At 47.5% G+C, this 15,137-nt stretch overlaps 1 protein-coding gene across 3 annotated transcripts in view; it reads left to right on the top strand.

Annotated features, from left to right (window-relative positions):
* Positions 1 to 7,433: 7,433 nt before the first annotated feature.
* Positions 7,434 to 15,137, top strand: part of SPPL3 (signal peptide peptidase like 3) — a 138,356-nt gene continuing 130,652 nt past the window's right edge. For 2 of the 3 annotated variants that reach the window (XM_034934656.3, XM_055096258.2), the window contains exon 1: positions 7,564 to 7,944. Coding sequence is in view for 2 of the 3 variants with exons in the window: in XM_055096258.2 (XP_054952233.1) it covers positions 7,907 to 7,944 (38 nt within the window). In the remaining variant the exon portion in view is untranslated. Of the gene's footprint in view, positions 7,945 to 15,137 lie in introns of all 3 variants that reach the window. The other variant, XM_034934655.3, reaches the window with a different exon arrangement.

Below are 15,137 nucleotides of genomic sequence, written 5' to 3'. Positions count from 1 at the left end.
GGGCTCACTGCAACCTCTGCCTCCCAGGTTCAAGCAATTCTCCTGCTTCAGCTTCCTGAGTAGTTGGGACTACAGGCATGCGCCACCACACCTGGCTAATTTTTTTGTGTGTTTTAGTAGAGACGGGGTTTCACCGTGTTGCCCAGGCTGGTCTTGAACTCCTGAGCTCAGACAATCCGCCCGCCTCAGCCTCCCAAACTGCTAGGTTTACAGGCGTGAGCCACCACGCCCAGCCGGCACATACTTTATTATTTATTTATTTATTTATTTATTTATTTTGAGACGGAGTCTCGCTCTGTCTCCCAGGGTGGAGTGCAGTGGCGCGATCTTGGCTCACTGCAAGCTCCTTCTCCCGGGTTCACACCATTCTCCTGCCTCAGCCTCCTGAGTACCGGTGACTACAGTCACTGGCCACGCCTGGCTAATTTTTTTTTTGTATTTTTTTTAGTAGAGAGGGGGTTTCACCATGTTAGTCAGGGTGGTCTCCATCTCCTGACCTCGTGATCCACCCGCCTTGGCCTCCCAAAGTGCTGGGATTACAGGCATGAGCCACCACGCCCAGCTGGCACATACTTTAAATACAAACCCACACTGAGGTTGAGAGTAAAAGGTTGGAAAAATGATCTAAAATAAAAACACACATCATAAGAAAGCTATATTAATATCAGATAAAGTAGACTTCAAAACTAAGAACATAAGACAGGTATTTCATAATGATAAAAGGGGCACTTCATTAAGAAGATATAACAATTTTGAGTATCAACCTAATCATAGTTCCAAATACATAAAGGAAAAATTGATATAATTAAATGAAGAAGTAAACAAATTCATAATTAGAAATTTACTTATCTCTAAATAATTGAGCTGCTAGACAAAAAAATCAGTAAGGACATAGAATATCTGAACAACATTATCTGCCACCTTGAATTAGTTGACTATTATAGAACACCGCACCCCAAAATAATAGAATTCTTCTAAAGTGCACCTGGAATAGTCACTGCAATAAACCATATGTTGGCTATAAACAAGTTCCAATAAGCTTCAGAAGACTGAAATCTTACAGAATATATTCTCTGACCACAACAGAATTCAATTAACATCAACAACAAAGAAGATATCCAGGAAAGCCCCAAGTATTTGGAAATTAAACAAGATTCTTCCAAAAAATACATAGTATCCATGGTATACCCAAATAAATTGAAAACATGTCCACATGAAACCTGCACACAAACATTGAGAGCTGCTTTATTCATACTTGCCAAAAGTTGGAAGCAACCAAAGTGTCCTTCAATAGGTGAAGGGATAAACAAACTCTGGTACATTCATATAATGGAATATTATTCAGCACTAAAAAGAAATGAGCTATCAAGCCACGAAAAGACATGGAAAAATATCAAAAGTATACTGCTACGTGAAAAGCCAGCCTGAAAAGGCTACACGCTGTATGATTCCAATGATAGGACATTCTGGAATAGGCAAAACTATGCAGACAGTAAAAAGATCCGTGGTTGCCAGAATTTGATGGGGAGGGAGGGATGAAGAGGCAGAGGGTGGGAGATTTCTGGGGCTGTGAAACTATTCCGTATGACAGTATAATGGTGGTTACATACCATAGTGTATTTGTCAAAGCCCGTAGACTGTACAACATGAAGAGTAAAACCTAATCTCATTATTGGCTCATCAACTGTAACAAATGTACTTACACTAATATACCATGTGATTAATAGGGGAGATTTACTGGAGGGAGAGGCCTATATGGGAACTCTCTGTACTTTCCCATCAATTTTTCTGTAAGCCTGAAACTTCTCTAAAAAACGTTTTCTGAAAACCCATGTTCAAAGAATGCAAGTGACCCCGTGTCTGATAAGCTCACCATATACCTTACTTCTGATCTGTCTTCCCGTATCTCTCTCCCCTTAAGAACTCTCACTCTTAGTCAAGGAGGGAGTTACGGAGGACAGAAGTGGATGTTGAGTATGACATCAGGCAAAACAAGTTGTTCTGGATCCTGGCTTGCCTTCCCCTTCACTCAAACATTCATTCTACAGACATTGAGCTTCTATTCTGGGCTAATCTCTCTGCTGGGCACACAGGATATAACTGGCAACCAGTTACAATCCCTTCCCAAGAAGCATTCACAAGCTAAGGGAGAAACTGACAAGTAAACAGTCGATGACAGTTCATTATGCCAAGTGTCATGTAGGTAAATTCAGAGGACAATGAGAATGCAGAGAAGTATCTAACCCAGCCTAGGTTTTGGTCAAGTGAGATTTCCTGGAGGATGTGACATTGCAGTCAAGCCCCGAAAACTATAAGCAGCAGTTAAGAGGCAATGGGAGGCCGGGCGCTGTGGCCCACACCTGTAATTCCAGCACTTTGGGAGGCAAAGATGGGTGGATCACTTGAGATCAGGAGTTTGAGACCAGCCTGGCCAACATGGCCAAAGCCGTCTCCACTAAAACTACAAAAAAAAATTAGCTGGGCATGGTAGTGGTGGGCAACTGTAATCCCAGCTACTCGGGAGGCTGAAGCAGGAGAATCACTTGAACCCAGGAGGCGAAAGTTGCAGTGAGCTGAGATGGCGCCACTGCACACCAGCCTTGGTGACAGAGTGATACTTTGTCTTAAAAAAAAAAAAAAAGAAAGACCCAATGGGAAACCTCCTGGACTTGATCAGAGGATTGGAAGCAAAAAAGAACACAGCCCGTGGGGAAGCTGCAAGCAGGTCACTATGGAATATAAATAAAGTGCACATGCATGTGTGTGGGGGCGAGGGGTGGATGACAGAGGGGAGAAATGGGCTGGAGGGACTGGTAGAGCCAGGTCAGACCTAAGCCTTGATGTTCTCAGAAACAATGCTTAAGCAGCCCAGACAGACCTTGTAATGCCAGCTCCCTGGAGTCTGTGCCTAAAGCAGAGGACCCATCCTGGGGGAGACTCCCCAAGTCTCTTTTGAACACACTTGGTGGAAGAAGCTATCCTATAATTACTGTGGTGATAATTAGAGGCACCTGCATGGCCTCTTTCTTTCTTTTTTTTTTTGAGACGGAGTTTCGGAGTTTCGCTCTTGTTGCTCAGGCTGGAGTGCAGTGGCACGATCTCGGCTCACCACAACCTCCGCCTCCCGGGTTCAAGCGATTCTCCTGCCTCAGCCTCCCGAGTAGCTGGGATTACAGGCATGTGCCACTACCACCCGGCTAATTTTTGTATTTTTAGTAGGGATGGGGTTTCTCCATGTTGGCCAGGCTGGTCTTGAACTCCCGACTTCAGGTGATCTGCCCGCCTAGGCCTCCCAGTGTGCTGGGATTACAGGCATGAGCCACCGCACCCAGCCTCCATGGCTTCTTTCAGCAAGTACTGCACAAGCTGTAGCGCTCTCACCTGCAGTGGGGTGCAGAGAGACAAAGCACCCCTCCTGGGGGGAGCCTAATGCCTGAGTCTCTTGCGAAGCACACCTGACTCCCTGGCTGAGGCCCAAAGGTGTCACAGATACACCTGGGGCTGCTATAGCTTGGAGCTGAGTGCTGCTGGCAGGGAGACTAAAAGTCACTCCCAGTCGGGCACGGTGGCTCACGCCTATAATCCTAGCACTTTGGGAGACCAAGGTGGGCAGATTGCCTGAGCTCAGGAGTTCGAGACCATCCTGGCCAACATGGTGAAACCCCGTCTCTACTAAAAATACAAAAAATAGCTGGGCATGGAGGTGGGTGCCTGTAATCCCAGCTGCTTGGGAGGCTGAGTCAGTAGAATGGCTTGAACCCAGGAGGCGGAGGTTTCAGTGAGCTGAGATTGCGCCACTACACTCCAGCCATGTGACAGAGCAAGACTCTGTCTCAAAATAAAATTAAAATTAAAAAGTCACTCCCCAGATGCCACAGTCTGGGCAGCTCCCAGCCAAGCCACAGGCTTCAGATTTATTCCAACCTTGCCCTCTGGGGAGACTTCAAGCCTGTAGAGATGTTGACTAGGATCTAGAGGTGCTGTCTACTTCTCGGCAACCTTAGCCTGAGATGCTCAAGCCATTAGTCTCTGGGCCCACACTTCATCTTCCTGGGACCAGGTACATGGTGTTTCCATGGCCTGGACATCGTCCCGGCCCTGGCAAGTGCTGTGTAGCTTCTTATAGGGTCTGCAGCCACATTTCCTCAAGAAACACTTCGGAGGTCTCTGGTTCAGACAGAGAGAAGAAAACCTCTCCTCATTCACCACACCTTCACCAAACCCCTTCTCCCTCCTTTCTTCCACCAGATTTTTCCCACTGAAAAGAATGGTCCCTTTGCTTCTGGGAAGGCCTTGACTTTCCTACTCTAGCAGCTCCCGTTTCATTCATCCAACACCAACTTTCCACTTGGCTTTGACTTCTATGACTCACTGGGAACCAAAGCCCAAGTGAATCGCCAGAGGCTCAGCGTGGCATTTTCGTTTCAAAAGTGACATGTCTGGTCTGTTTTGTTCTTAGCTCTCCAAAGAAAAAGCTTCTGCATCACCCAAAGCCACTTCCAACGGCTTCTGGCCTTTCCCATGGGACCTAAGCCTCACTCTGTGCCCCTTTGAAACTCAGAATGACTGCGTCACGTTCAAGGACACAGTTGGCTTTATGTAAAAGCACTTGGCAACGTTGTGAGAGCTAAATGAATGTCAAGAATTTAGCCCCTGGCCGGACGCGGTGGCTCATGCCTGTAATCCCAGCACTTTGGGAGGCCGAGGTGGGCAGATCAATTGAAGCCAGGGGTTTGAGGCGTTTAGCCAACATGGTGAAACCCCATCTCTACTAAAAATAAAAAATTAGCTGGATGTGGTAGCGCACGCCTGTAATCCCCGCTACTTGGGAGGCTGAGGCAGAATTGCTTGAACCTGGGAGGCAGAGGTTGCAGTGAGCTGAGATCACGCCACTGCACTCCAGCCTGAGTGACAGAGCAAGACTCTGTCTCAAAAACAAACAAAAAAAGTAATTAAATTTAAAAAATTTTTTTAAAAAGAATTTAGCCCCTTTGCCTTCTCATCTCCCCTTAATATCCCTGCATCTGGTGGGTTTATGGCTGGACAGATCTTTGCAGGCCGGTGTCTTCTTGTGAATAGTGAGACTAAGGGTCCCTGGTGATTTGATATTTTCTTGTTGCCCTGCCTCAAACCCTCCCCTGGACCTCGATCTTTTTTTTTTTTTTTTTTTTTGAGACGGAGTCTCACTCTGTCGCCAGGCTGGAGTGCAGTGGCGTGATCTAGGCCCACTGCAACCTCCACTCCCCGGTTCAAGCAATTCTACTGCCTCAGGCCTCCCAAGTAGCTGGGACTATAGGCATAGGTCACCACGTCCAGCGAATGTTTGTATTTTTAGTAGAGATGGGGTTTCACCACGTTGGCCAGGATAGTCACGACCTCTTGATCTCATGATCCACCCGCCTTGGCCTCCCAAAGTGCTGGGATTACAGGCGTGAGCCATCGCGCCTGGCCTGGACCTCAATCTCATCAGTGAGCCTTTTCCCAGGGCTCTCTGATAGAGCTTTGGAGGAAACACTTGGAACCTAACTGGTCCTGGCACCTGGCAGTGGGGGAATAAGGAAGGAGAGCTTTGCTTCTGAAGGGAAAGTGTACTTGGCTTTCTCTTTAAAGGGTTTCCCTTGGGGAACAGGCAAGCGGCAGATGTATGGGCAATGGCCAACTGATCCATTTGGAGATAGATTCAGGGTGTGGTGTTCCCTGTAAGCCTGGGCAGGCCCTGGGAAACTGGAGCAGAGCTAAATTCTGGCCTAAAGTTGGGCAAGCTGCAGAGAAGCTTGAGTACGTTGGTTTCAGGTGTGTGAGTTTCGCCTTCTGCAGAGAAACAGGGGGGTGAAGGGTGGGGGTGGAGGGGTGTCCAGGAGGGTTAGTGTATCTGTTGCCCAGGCATGTTTCTAAATTCTGAAGCTGCACTGGTTAATCATTTTTATTCATGAACACAGTAACTGGCAGGGAGGCTTAGCTGGGCCCTCAAAGTCTGGCCTCAGTGCACCTTCTCGGTACATTTTCTCAACACTCCAGCACAAATCACCCATCCCACTCTCGGATTCAAGCTCACCAGGAATTGGGCCTTACTTCATGCCATTCTTTCTTTCTAGAATGCCTTTTCTTTTTCTTTTTCTTTTTTTTTTTTTTTTGAGACAGAGTCTCGCTGTTGCCCAGGCTGGAGTGCAGTGGCGCAATCTCGGCTCACTGCAAGCTCTGCCTCCGGGGTTCACGCCATTCTCCTGCCTCAACCTCCTGAGTAGCTGGGATTACAGGCGTCCACCACCACGCCCGGCTAATTTTTTGTATTTTTAGTAGAGACAGGGTTTCACCGTGTTAACCAGGATGGTCTCGATCTCCTGACCTCATGATCCACCCACCTCGGCCTCCCAAAGTGCTGGGATTACAGGCGTGAGCCACCGCACCCGGCCAAAAGAATGGCTTTTCTTTGATAAGCCTCTCACCCTTTCAGACGGCCTCATCCACTCCTGGGGAAGCATTCCGCAGTACCTGGTGCCTCAATTAATCTCTCTCTTCTCTCTCCCTCTAAGCTCCAGATGCACTCTGTTGGACTCTGGTCTAGCTCTACCGTGTTTATTTCTGTGCCGGTTTTCAGACCTCCAAATGGACGGTTTCCTGAGCCTTCTGCCCTTGCTGTTCCCTCGGCCAGGAACTCTTTTCCTGTGGATCTTTGCAAGGCCAGCTCTCTGTCATCATTCAATATCAGCTCAAATGTCACCTCCTAAGCGAGGCCTTCCTTGACCACCCTATCTAAAGTAACCCACACCTCTGCTCACTCTCTGTCCCCTCACCTTGTGTTACAAAATGTGTTTTTGTAAAACTTAGCATCTGTAATTATCTTATTTGTGGGCTTGGACTATGTCTCTTCCTTTAGAATGTAAGCTCTAGGAAGGCAGAGTGAGTTGACACATGGTTGGCACCCAACAAATATCTGTTGATTGATTCTGTGAAGGCAAGCGTGGGGTATTCGACTTGGTGCCTGGCCTGGGCGCAGTAAAGGTTGGCTGCCTGGAATATTTGCTACCTGAATGAATGAACCAAGGAACATACGAACGAAGGAATGCAGCCCTCTGCCTGTTGACTGACAGGTTGACTGACAGTTGGGGGGCCCGTGGCCAGCAGACTGTTGACTGACGGTTGACAGCTGAGTGGCAGCCAACAGACGCGCATCGGGGTTCCCGATTGGCTGGTGCAGCAGCCCCTCGGAGAGGGGCGGAAGAGGGTACCCGAGGCGACATCTCCGCGTGGGGAGGGGGGCGGCACCAGGCAGCGGAGGCGGCCCAACAGCTCCGGCTGTGCGAGCAGCAGCCGCCTAGAACCCAGGAGCCGACGTCTCCGCGCATGGGCCCGGCTCGAGGGGCGGGGCGCGCATCACGTGAGCGTGTTTTGGGCACGTGACCCGCGCGGGGCCAAGGCTCGCCCCCGCCCCTCCTCCCCTCGGCGGGTGTGATCGAGTGGCCTCGCCTCATCGCCTAGCGCCCCCCTCAGTCGCCGCCGCCTCCGCCCGCCGGCCATGTCCCCCGGCCGCCGCCGCCGCCGCCCGAGCGCGGCGCTCCCGCGGCCCCGCGCGCAGTGAGCGCGGGCCCGTCTTGCCGTTCGCCCGCCCCAGGGCCCCCTTGTTCTCCGCGCCGCCGCCGCCGCCATGTTGGGTTTGGAGCTGCAGCGGAGCCGCCGCCGCCGCCGCGGGTGAGGGAGGCCGAGAGCGGAGCCCGCCCCGCCCCGGGGCCCAGGGAGCGGGGCCGCCTCGGAGCCCGGCCTCTCCCCGCCAGCCGCCTTCCCGGCCCGCCGTGCAGCCAGCGAGCCAGCGAGCGAGCAAGCAAGCACCGGACCCCGGCCGCGCCTTCAGCTACGGCCCGAGCGAGCCCGCCGCCGCCGGGCCCGGCCACAGCCTGCAGCGGAGCCCATGAGAGGCAGCGCCATGGCGGAGCAGACCTACTCGTGGTGAGTGCGGGGCTCCGGGAGGCCGGGAGGCGGCAAGGGTGGGGGTCGGGGCGCCGGCGCGGCCCGCCGAGGGGAAGAGGAGGAAGAACAGGTGCGTGTCGTGGGGGGGGGCGCGGGTTGGGGTGCACGCCCCCCTCTTCCCCACCGGAGGGGGCGGCTGGCGCGCACGGAGGGCGGTGAGTGGCCGGGGACCTGGCGTCCGAGAAGGGGAATGGAGGAGGAGGCAGCGGCGGATGTCATCTGGCTATGGGCGGAGCAGGTGATGGAGAAGGGGAGCATGACCCCGGGGGTGGGAATCCCACGGATGGGAAGTTGAATCCGACAGGCACCCCGGAACTGACTCGTGGGGGTGTTTCCTGGGCAGGAGGACTCGAAGGGGTGGAGAGAGGCAGGCCAGGGCAAAGGTGGGCCGTTGGGCTGAGAGGAAGCTCTAGTGAGAACAGGTGATAGAGGCAGAACTTCTAAGTTGGGAGAGTGGAGCAGCCGCCGCAGCTGCGGGGCCGCGGCTTGGCTCTGGGACAGGGAGCGCAGGGAGAGTTGGTGAGGTGGGCAGAGGCCCGGGAGTGAGGGGAGGAAAACTGCGGGGGGAGAGTCCACGAACCTTGGAGGGGAGTCACTGGTGAAGAGGTTGGAAGAGGAGCCTGAAGAACCTGTTTCCTTTTCCTTCTGGAAAAGGAATTCGTTGGTGACAGTGGGGCATGGGCAGAGTCTTTGTAAGGGTTGGTACTATTATTTTCAGAGGAATGGCGCCCAGGGCCAAGTGTGGAGGTGGAGGACCTGCAAGTTAAGTTCATTTCTGTGGGGCTTTTAAAGTTAGTAAGTAGCTCGTTAAGGGCCGAGAAGCGAGAAGCTACTGTGTAGTTTATGGGGTGACAACCTACATATCCGGAGAAGGGAGTGCCAGGGTTTGGGGGAAGGAACATGAGGGGTCTCCCTTTAGCATGTAGAGGTGGGATATTTGCAGGACGGGTTGAAGGAATGATGGCAGTATCCATGAAGAGTGGAAATCGGGTAGTGAGAAGGAAGTCATAGCTGGAGAGTGAGGAAGCAAGAAATGGCATGATTGTAGGAGTGGGGGACCTGATTGTAATTTAGAGAAATGGTTTGAAGATGGTTTACTCTTGAAGCAAATGTGGTTTGGGACAGAACTGTAGACATTCCCTTCTTAGAAAAGAGCATAATAGAATGGGACGAGCATGGCGTGTGGAGTTGGAAGACCTATTTCGGAGGTCCGGTTTGCCACCAACTTGCTTTGTTGATACGACATAGTAGTGAGTTCTTCGGTCCTTTTTGCTTACCTATAAAATAGAGGGAATTACCTTTTCCACAGCCTGTAAGGATTAAGTGAGTACATTTAGAAAGCACTTGGCAAACTGTGAAGTGCCACAGATCTTACTACATTAATTATGATTATCCTAGAGAAACATCTAAGAAATGGGTAATATCAGAAAATAAGGAATGGTTTTAGGTAGAAGACTTTGAGTGGATTATTTATATGTTAGAGGTTATAAGTCGGTAACTCACTGAGTCTTCACATAGAGAAAGGGAGTTGGGGATTGAAGATAATTCTTAAGAGAACTTCATTGATGTATGTGCAATCTCAAGAAGAAGGTAACTGAGAGACAAAGTAACCCTAAAGGAAGAATTAAAATCTTGGTGAACACGTGCTCTAAAAAGAGGTTTAAGCTAATTTCATAGTTTTGCGTGACAGCTGCCTTTCAGTAGCAGGTCATAGGGAACACAAGATTACAATTTCAGCTTCCTTCTGGACAGAGTAAGAAATGAAGGTAAAGGTGTTTCTGTCATGCCTTGTGGTTACTCATCTTGAGCTTCTCATACTCTGGCCCTAATGGCTGTGGCCCTGAGAGTCCTAATGGCTGCTTTGCTGTTTTTACTGTGCTGTACAGAGGCCCTGGATGGTTGAAAGAATAGAAAACGCAGTGCTCAAGAAATGGGGAAAATGAAAATGTTTTACTAGGTAGGTTGGACACACACGACCTCTCTCTGACATTAGTTGGCTCTATTAAGGAGGGATTACTTTGTGAAGTTTGACAATTTACAAATTTATTCTACTAAAATACTTCCTTCAATGTCAGCTCTGTTTGCTTTACAGGCAAAGAAACTCCTTGAAATCGGGGAGCTTAGCCCCTCAACCTTTGGCAGGTTTTGAGATGAAGAAAATTTTTACATCATCTGGAGAGAGGGTGGCATATAAGGGGAGACTGGGGAAAGCGGGCAGTTTCCTTTTTTTTTTTTTTTTTTTTTAGGACGGAGTCTTGCTCTGTCACCCAGGCTGCAGTGCAGTGGCGCCATCTCGGCTCACTGCAGCCTCCGCTTCCCGGGTGCAAGCAATTCTTATGCCTCAGCCTCCCGAGTAGCTGGGACTACAGCCACATGCCACCATGCCCGGCTTTTTTTTGTATTTTTAGTAGAGATGGGGCCATGGCCATGTTGGCCAGGCTGGTCTCAAACTCCTGACCCAGTGATCTGCCCACCTCGGCTTCCCAAAGTGCTGGGATTGCAGGCGTGAACCACCGTGCCCGGCCACAGCTTCCTATTTAATAGTTGTTCCTGATTCAACTGACTAATAATATAATAAAATAAGGAACTATACACATGGCATTAAATATACACATTTAATTCTCAGAAGTTTCTGAGGTAGGTGATATTTCCCTGTTTCACAGAGGAAGAAACAGGCTTGGGAGGCCAAGTGATATGTTTAAAGTACTTCACTTGTGATGCTTTATTTTGTTTGACATGAATTCTCCCATCATTTTACTCATTCTTATTGAAATATAAATATGGAAAAGGTATTCCAGTAGTCTATGTAGACTGACTTTTGGATTATCTGTCATTTTGCAGTTATCTTTGTCACTCTTCCCTTGGCTTGTGCAAACAATCAAGAGTTGATTACTTTTTTTTTTTTTTTTTTTTGGTGAGACAGGGTCTCACTCTTTCGCCCAGGCTGGAATGCAGTGGCCCGATCTAAGCTCACTGCAGCGTCTGCCTCCCAGGTTCAGACAATTCTCCTGCCTCAGCCCTGCAGGTGGCTGGGACCACAGACGTGCACAACCACGTCTGCTAGTTTATTTATTTATTTATTTTGTATTTTTACTAGAGACAGGGTTTTGCCATGTTGCCCAGGCTGGTCTTGAACTCCTGACCTCAAGCAATCTGCCTGGGATTGGCCTCCCAAAGTGCTGGGATTACAGGCGTTAGCCACCACACCCGGCAATTGATCTCTTTTTTTTTTTTTTTTTTTTTTTTTCCTTGAGACAGGGTCTCACTTTATTATGCAGGCTGGAGTGCAGTGGCAAGATCGCAGCAGCGCCTCCAGAGCTTAAGCGATCCTCCCACCTCAGCCTCCTGAGTAGCTGGAACTACAGGTGTGCCCCACCACGCCCGGCTGATTATTGCATTTTTTGTATTGTGTTTCGCCATGTTGCCGGTGCTGGTCTTGAACTCAGCCCAAGTGATCTGCCTGCTTTGGCCTCCCAAAGTGCTGGGATTATAGGCGTGAGCAACAGTGCCTGGTCCTGCTGTTTTTTTTTTTTTAAACAGATTTGCACTTTGTTTGTATGTGACCTTTGGAAAAACCAAACTGTGGAGACTGTTGTGCCACTAAAGATTTGTCTGAGGATGGACTTGGTGAAGAATATAAAGGCATATGCAGATGGGCTCCCTTAGGATTTTCGTATAATAAGATGTAAATTATTGGCAATGAGTTGATCATTACTGGAGCTGGGTGATGAGTACATGGAGGTTTATTATTCTGTTGACTTTTACATGTTTAAATTTTTCAGAATAAAAAGTTTTTTCAACAAGGCCCTTATATGTAAGTTCATGTTTGCTTGCTCTCTTCCTAGCAAATTCTATCAAAATCCTGTACTCAAGGGTTCAACTCAAATTCTGCTTAGCTGTGAAGCATTTTCTGACCACCCCATATGAAAATGATCTTTTTTTTTTTTTTTTTTTTGAGACAGGGTCTTGCTCTGTCGCCCAAGAGTGCAATGGCATGATCTCCGCTCACAGCAACCTCCGCCTCCTGGGTTCAAGCAATTCTTGTGCCTCAGCCTCCCGAGTAGCTGGGATTACAGGCGTGTACCACCATGCCCGGCTAATTTTTTTGTATTTTTAGTAGAGATGGGATTTCACCATGTTAGCCAGGATGGTCTTGATCTCCTGACCTCAGGTGATCCTCCCGCCTCAGCCTCCCAAAGTGCTGGGATTATAGGTGTGAGCCACTGTGCCCGGCGATCTTTTTATCTTTAATACTTACAGTTCTGTCTGCATAATTCCTTCCTTATCTCATGTAAATGCCTAATCTAACTAGATTGTAAACTCCTTGAGAGTAAGGACCATATGACACTAACCTTGGTTCTCCCATAGTGCCTAGCACATTGTAGTACGCGTAGCCCCTACTGAGTAAATACCAAGTGGTAAATATGACACTGAATTTCAGGATGGTTCATCCTTTGTTGAAAGAATGTTAAACATAAGGAGGATGCTACTGAGTGAAAAATAAGTGTTTATAACCCATGTACTTATCAAAGAGGGCTTTTTGTAACTTGGTTTCCTGATGTACCAGTGCTGCAAGAATGAGGAATACCATCCTTTATTAAAGTTCTAAATAAAAGCTATTAACAGAATAAATTGAAATAATTGGTAGTAACATCAGAATCTTTATCACAATTTAACTACAAGATTCTGCTTATAGCCTTTTTTCTCACATACACTGAGGAAGTAAAAGAATGCATGTGAAAACAGAGATTGAATGTGCTAACTAGACTTTTATTAATTTGAGAAAAACACCTTTCTTCCTGTATATTTATGAGCAGTTTTAGTTTAAGTTCTGTGAGAAACGGGAACTCGTCTCTTGATGAAGCAAGATGTGGTACTTATATATAACTGCTATTGAACCCCTGCTCAACATTACTAATGTTGGTGTGAGGGAAAAGGAAGTCAATTTATTTGAACTCCTTCAAGTGAATTTTGTTACCAAAATACTATCATAATAACCTGTGTATTTTCTATGTGATAGAGTTTTACAAGCATTGCTAAGTAAGGAAATTGAGGCTCAAAGCATGTAAGTAACTTGCCCAAGGATGTAAATGGTAAAGGGCTCAAAGTGAAGATTATCTGACACCAAAATTCTGACACTGAATCTGTCCACTTAATGTTTCCACAGTCTTTACTGTAAGCCAGCCCTCTTTTGCTTGAGTTCCTGTATTAGCCTCTTTGCTGGGTTTCTTCCATTATCTACCTGTTGGTACCTTCTTGGCCTTCTAACAACCTAAGTCAGATCTTGGCAGTTCTCTGCTTAAAAGTATGGGTTTTGGCCACACTTAGAATAAAACCCAGATTCCTTAGTGTGGTTCTTCATGGTTTGATCTTGTGTGTGTCTCTGAGGGATGACAGACGATAAACAAAATAAGCTACATAAGGATAAAACCCTTTCTGTTTTTGGTACTCTCTCCAGTGCCTGGCATTTAATAGATATAAATAGGTGGCTGCTCTGTGCTACCCATCTTTTTTTTTTTTTTTTTTTTAAAAACCAGAGTCTTGCTCTGTCCAGGCTGGAGTGTGGTGGCGCGATCTCGACTCACTGCAACCTCCGCTTCCCAGGCTCGAGCAATTCTCGTGCCTCAGTCTCCTGAGTAGATGGGACTACAGGCAGGCTCCACCATGCCCAGCTAATTTTTTGTAGACATGAGGTTTTGCCATATTGGCCAGGTTGGTCTCGAACTCCTGACCTCAAGCAATCCACCCACCTCGGCCTCCCAAAGTGCTGGTATTATAGGCATGAGCCACCACGCCTGGCCCGTGCTACTCACTTTAAGATCTAATCTCAGGGCTGTATTATATTGAGGTGATGTATTGTTGTGATAATGGACATTACATGTCAGGTATTTGCAAATATTATTAAACCTGGGAATGACAAATAACACAGGTCTCCATATCTAGTGGAAGTCAGTTCTACTTTTGGATTACTGTTGTGTATTGTTGTATCTGGTATGATCATATCCAATTGTAGCTGATGGAAGTTTTTCAGAGAGAAAGTAGTTGAAAATTTGTGTCTAGCATTATAGACTTTAGAAGATTTGCCCATTATTATTATTATTTTTTGAGATGGAGTCTCGCTGTGTAGCCCAGGCTGGAGTGCAGTGGTGCGATCTCGGCTCACTGCAACCTCCGCCTCCCGGATTCACGCCATTCTCCTGCCTCAGCCTCCCAAGTAGCTGGGACTACAGGCACCCGCCACCACGCCCAGCTAATTTTTTGTAATTTTAGTAGAGACGGGGTTTCACCGTGTTAGCTAGGATGGTCTTGATCTCCTGACCTCATGATCCACCCACCTCGGCCTCCCAAAGTGCTTGGATTACAGGTGTGAGCCACCGCTCCCGGCCCTTGCTCATTATTTTAAAAACATATTTTGCCTATAGTTAAAGTGCTATGATAATGTTGTTTGGGTGATGTGTGATTTAAACTAAAATTAGCCAAAGTTAACACCATGAATTTATATTTAAATCATTTTCCTCAAGGTTTTTTATAAAGCCTTCAGGGGGTAAAGAAAGCTGGAGAGTGTACCATATCAGCCTGTAAGTATCAGGTAGTACTATCAATTTAAATGCTTAATGATCATGCATTTCTCAAAAAGATTTCTACGTGATCATTTATTTTAGAGATGACAAATGCCATTGGATTGTGACGTGTCGTTCTATATAATTGTATTTTATTTCAACATTAATAACAATAAATTATTTAGTTCTCATCATTCATATCTGTTTTATTAAACCGTCTCGTGAAAATTTAGAGGTGTCCTAAAAAGAGAAAGAGAGTGTTGATAACCAAGTGCTGTTTTATTTAGTTGGCTGTTTTTGGCATCTGAAACTGTGTGTGACTGCTGTCATGGCAGTTCGCCATAAGTATAATTTGATTTTTAAAATTCTATAATCTATTTTTGATTCTAGAGTTTAATGGTTCCTTCTTAGGAATTAAAATGCTGATTGTATGTGATGTATGTATAAATTAAGAAGTGTTTGCAATTTTTTTTTTTTTGAAACGGAGTCTCACCTTGTCACCCAGGCTAGAGTGTAGTGGTGCGATCTCAGCTCACTGCTACCTCCACCTCCCAGGTTCAAGCAATTCTCCTGCCTCAGCCTCCCAAGTATCTGGGATTACAGGTGCACACC

The sequence above is a fragment of the Pan paniscus genome, chromosome 10, assembly GCF_029289425.2.
Source record: "Pan paniscus chromosome 10, NHGRI_mPanPan1-v2.0_pri, whole genome shotgun sequence".
Taxonomy (NCBI): Eukaryota; Metazoa; Chordata; class Mammalia; order Primates; family Hominidae; genus Pan; species Pan paniscus.
The sequence above is the reverse complement of the archived record's forward strand: the minus strand, read 5'-3'. Positions and strand labels throughout refer to the sequence as shown.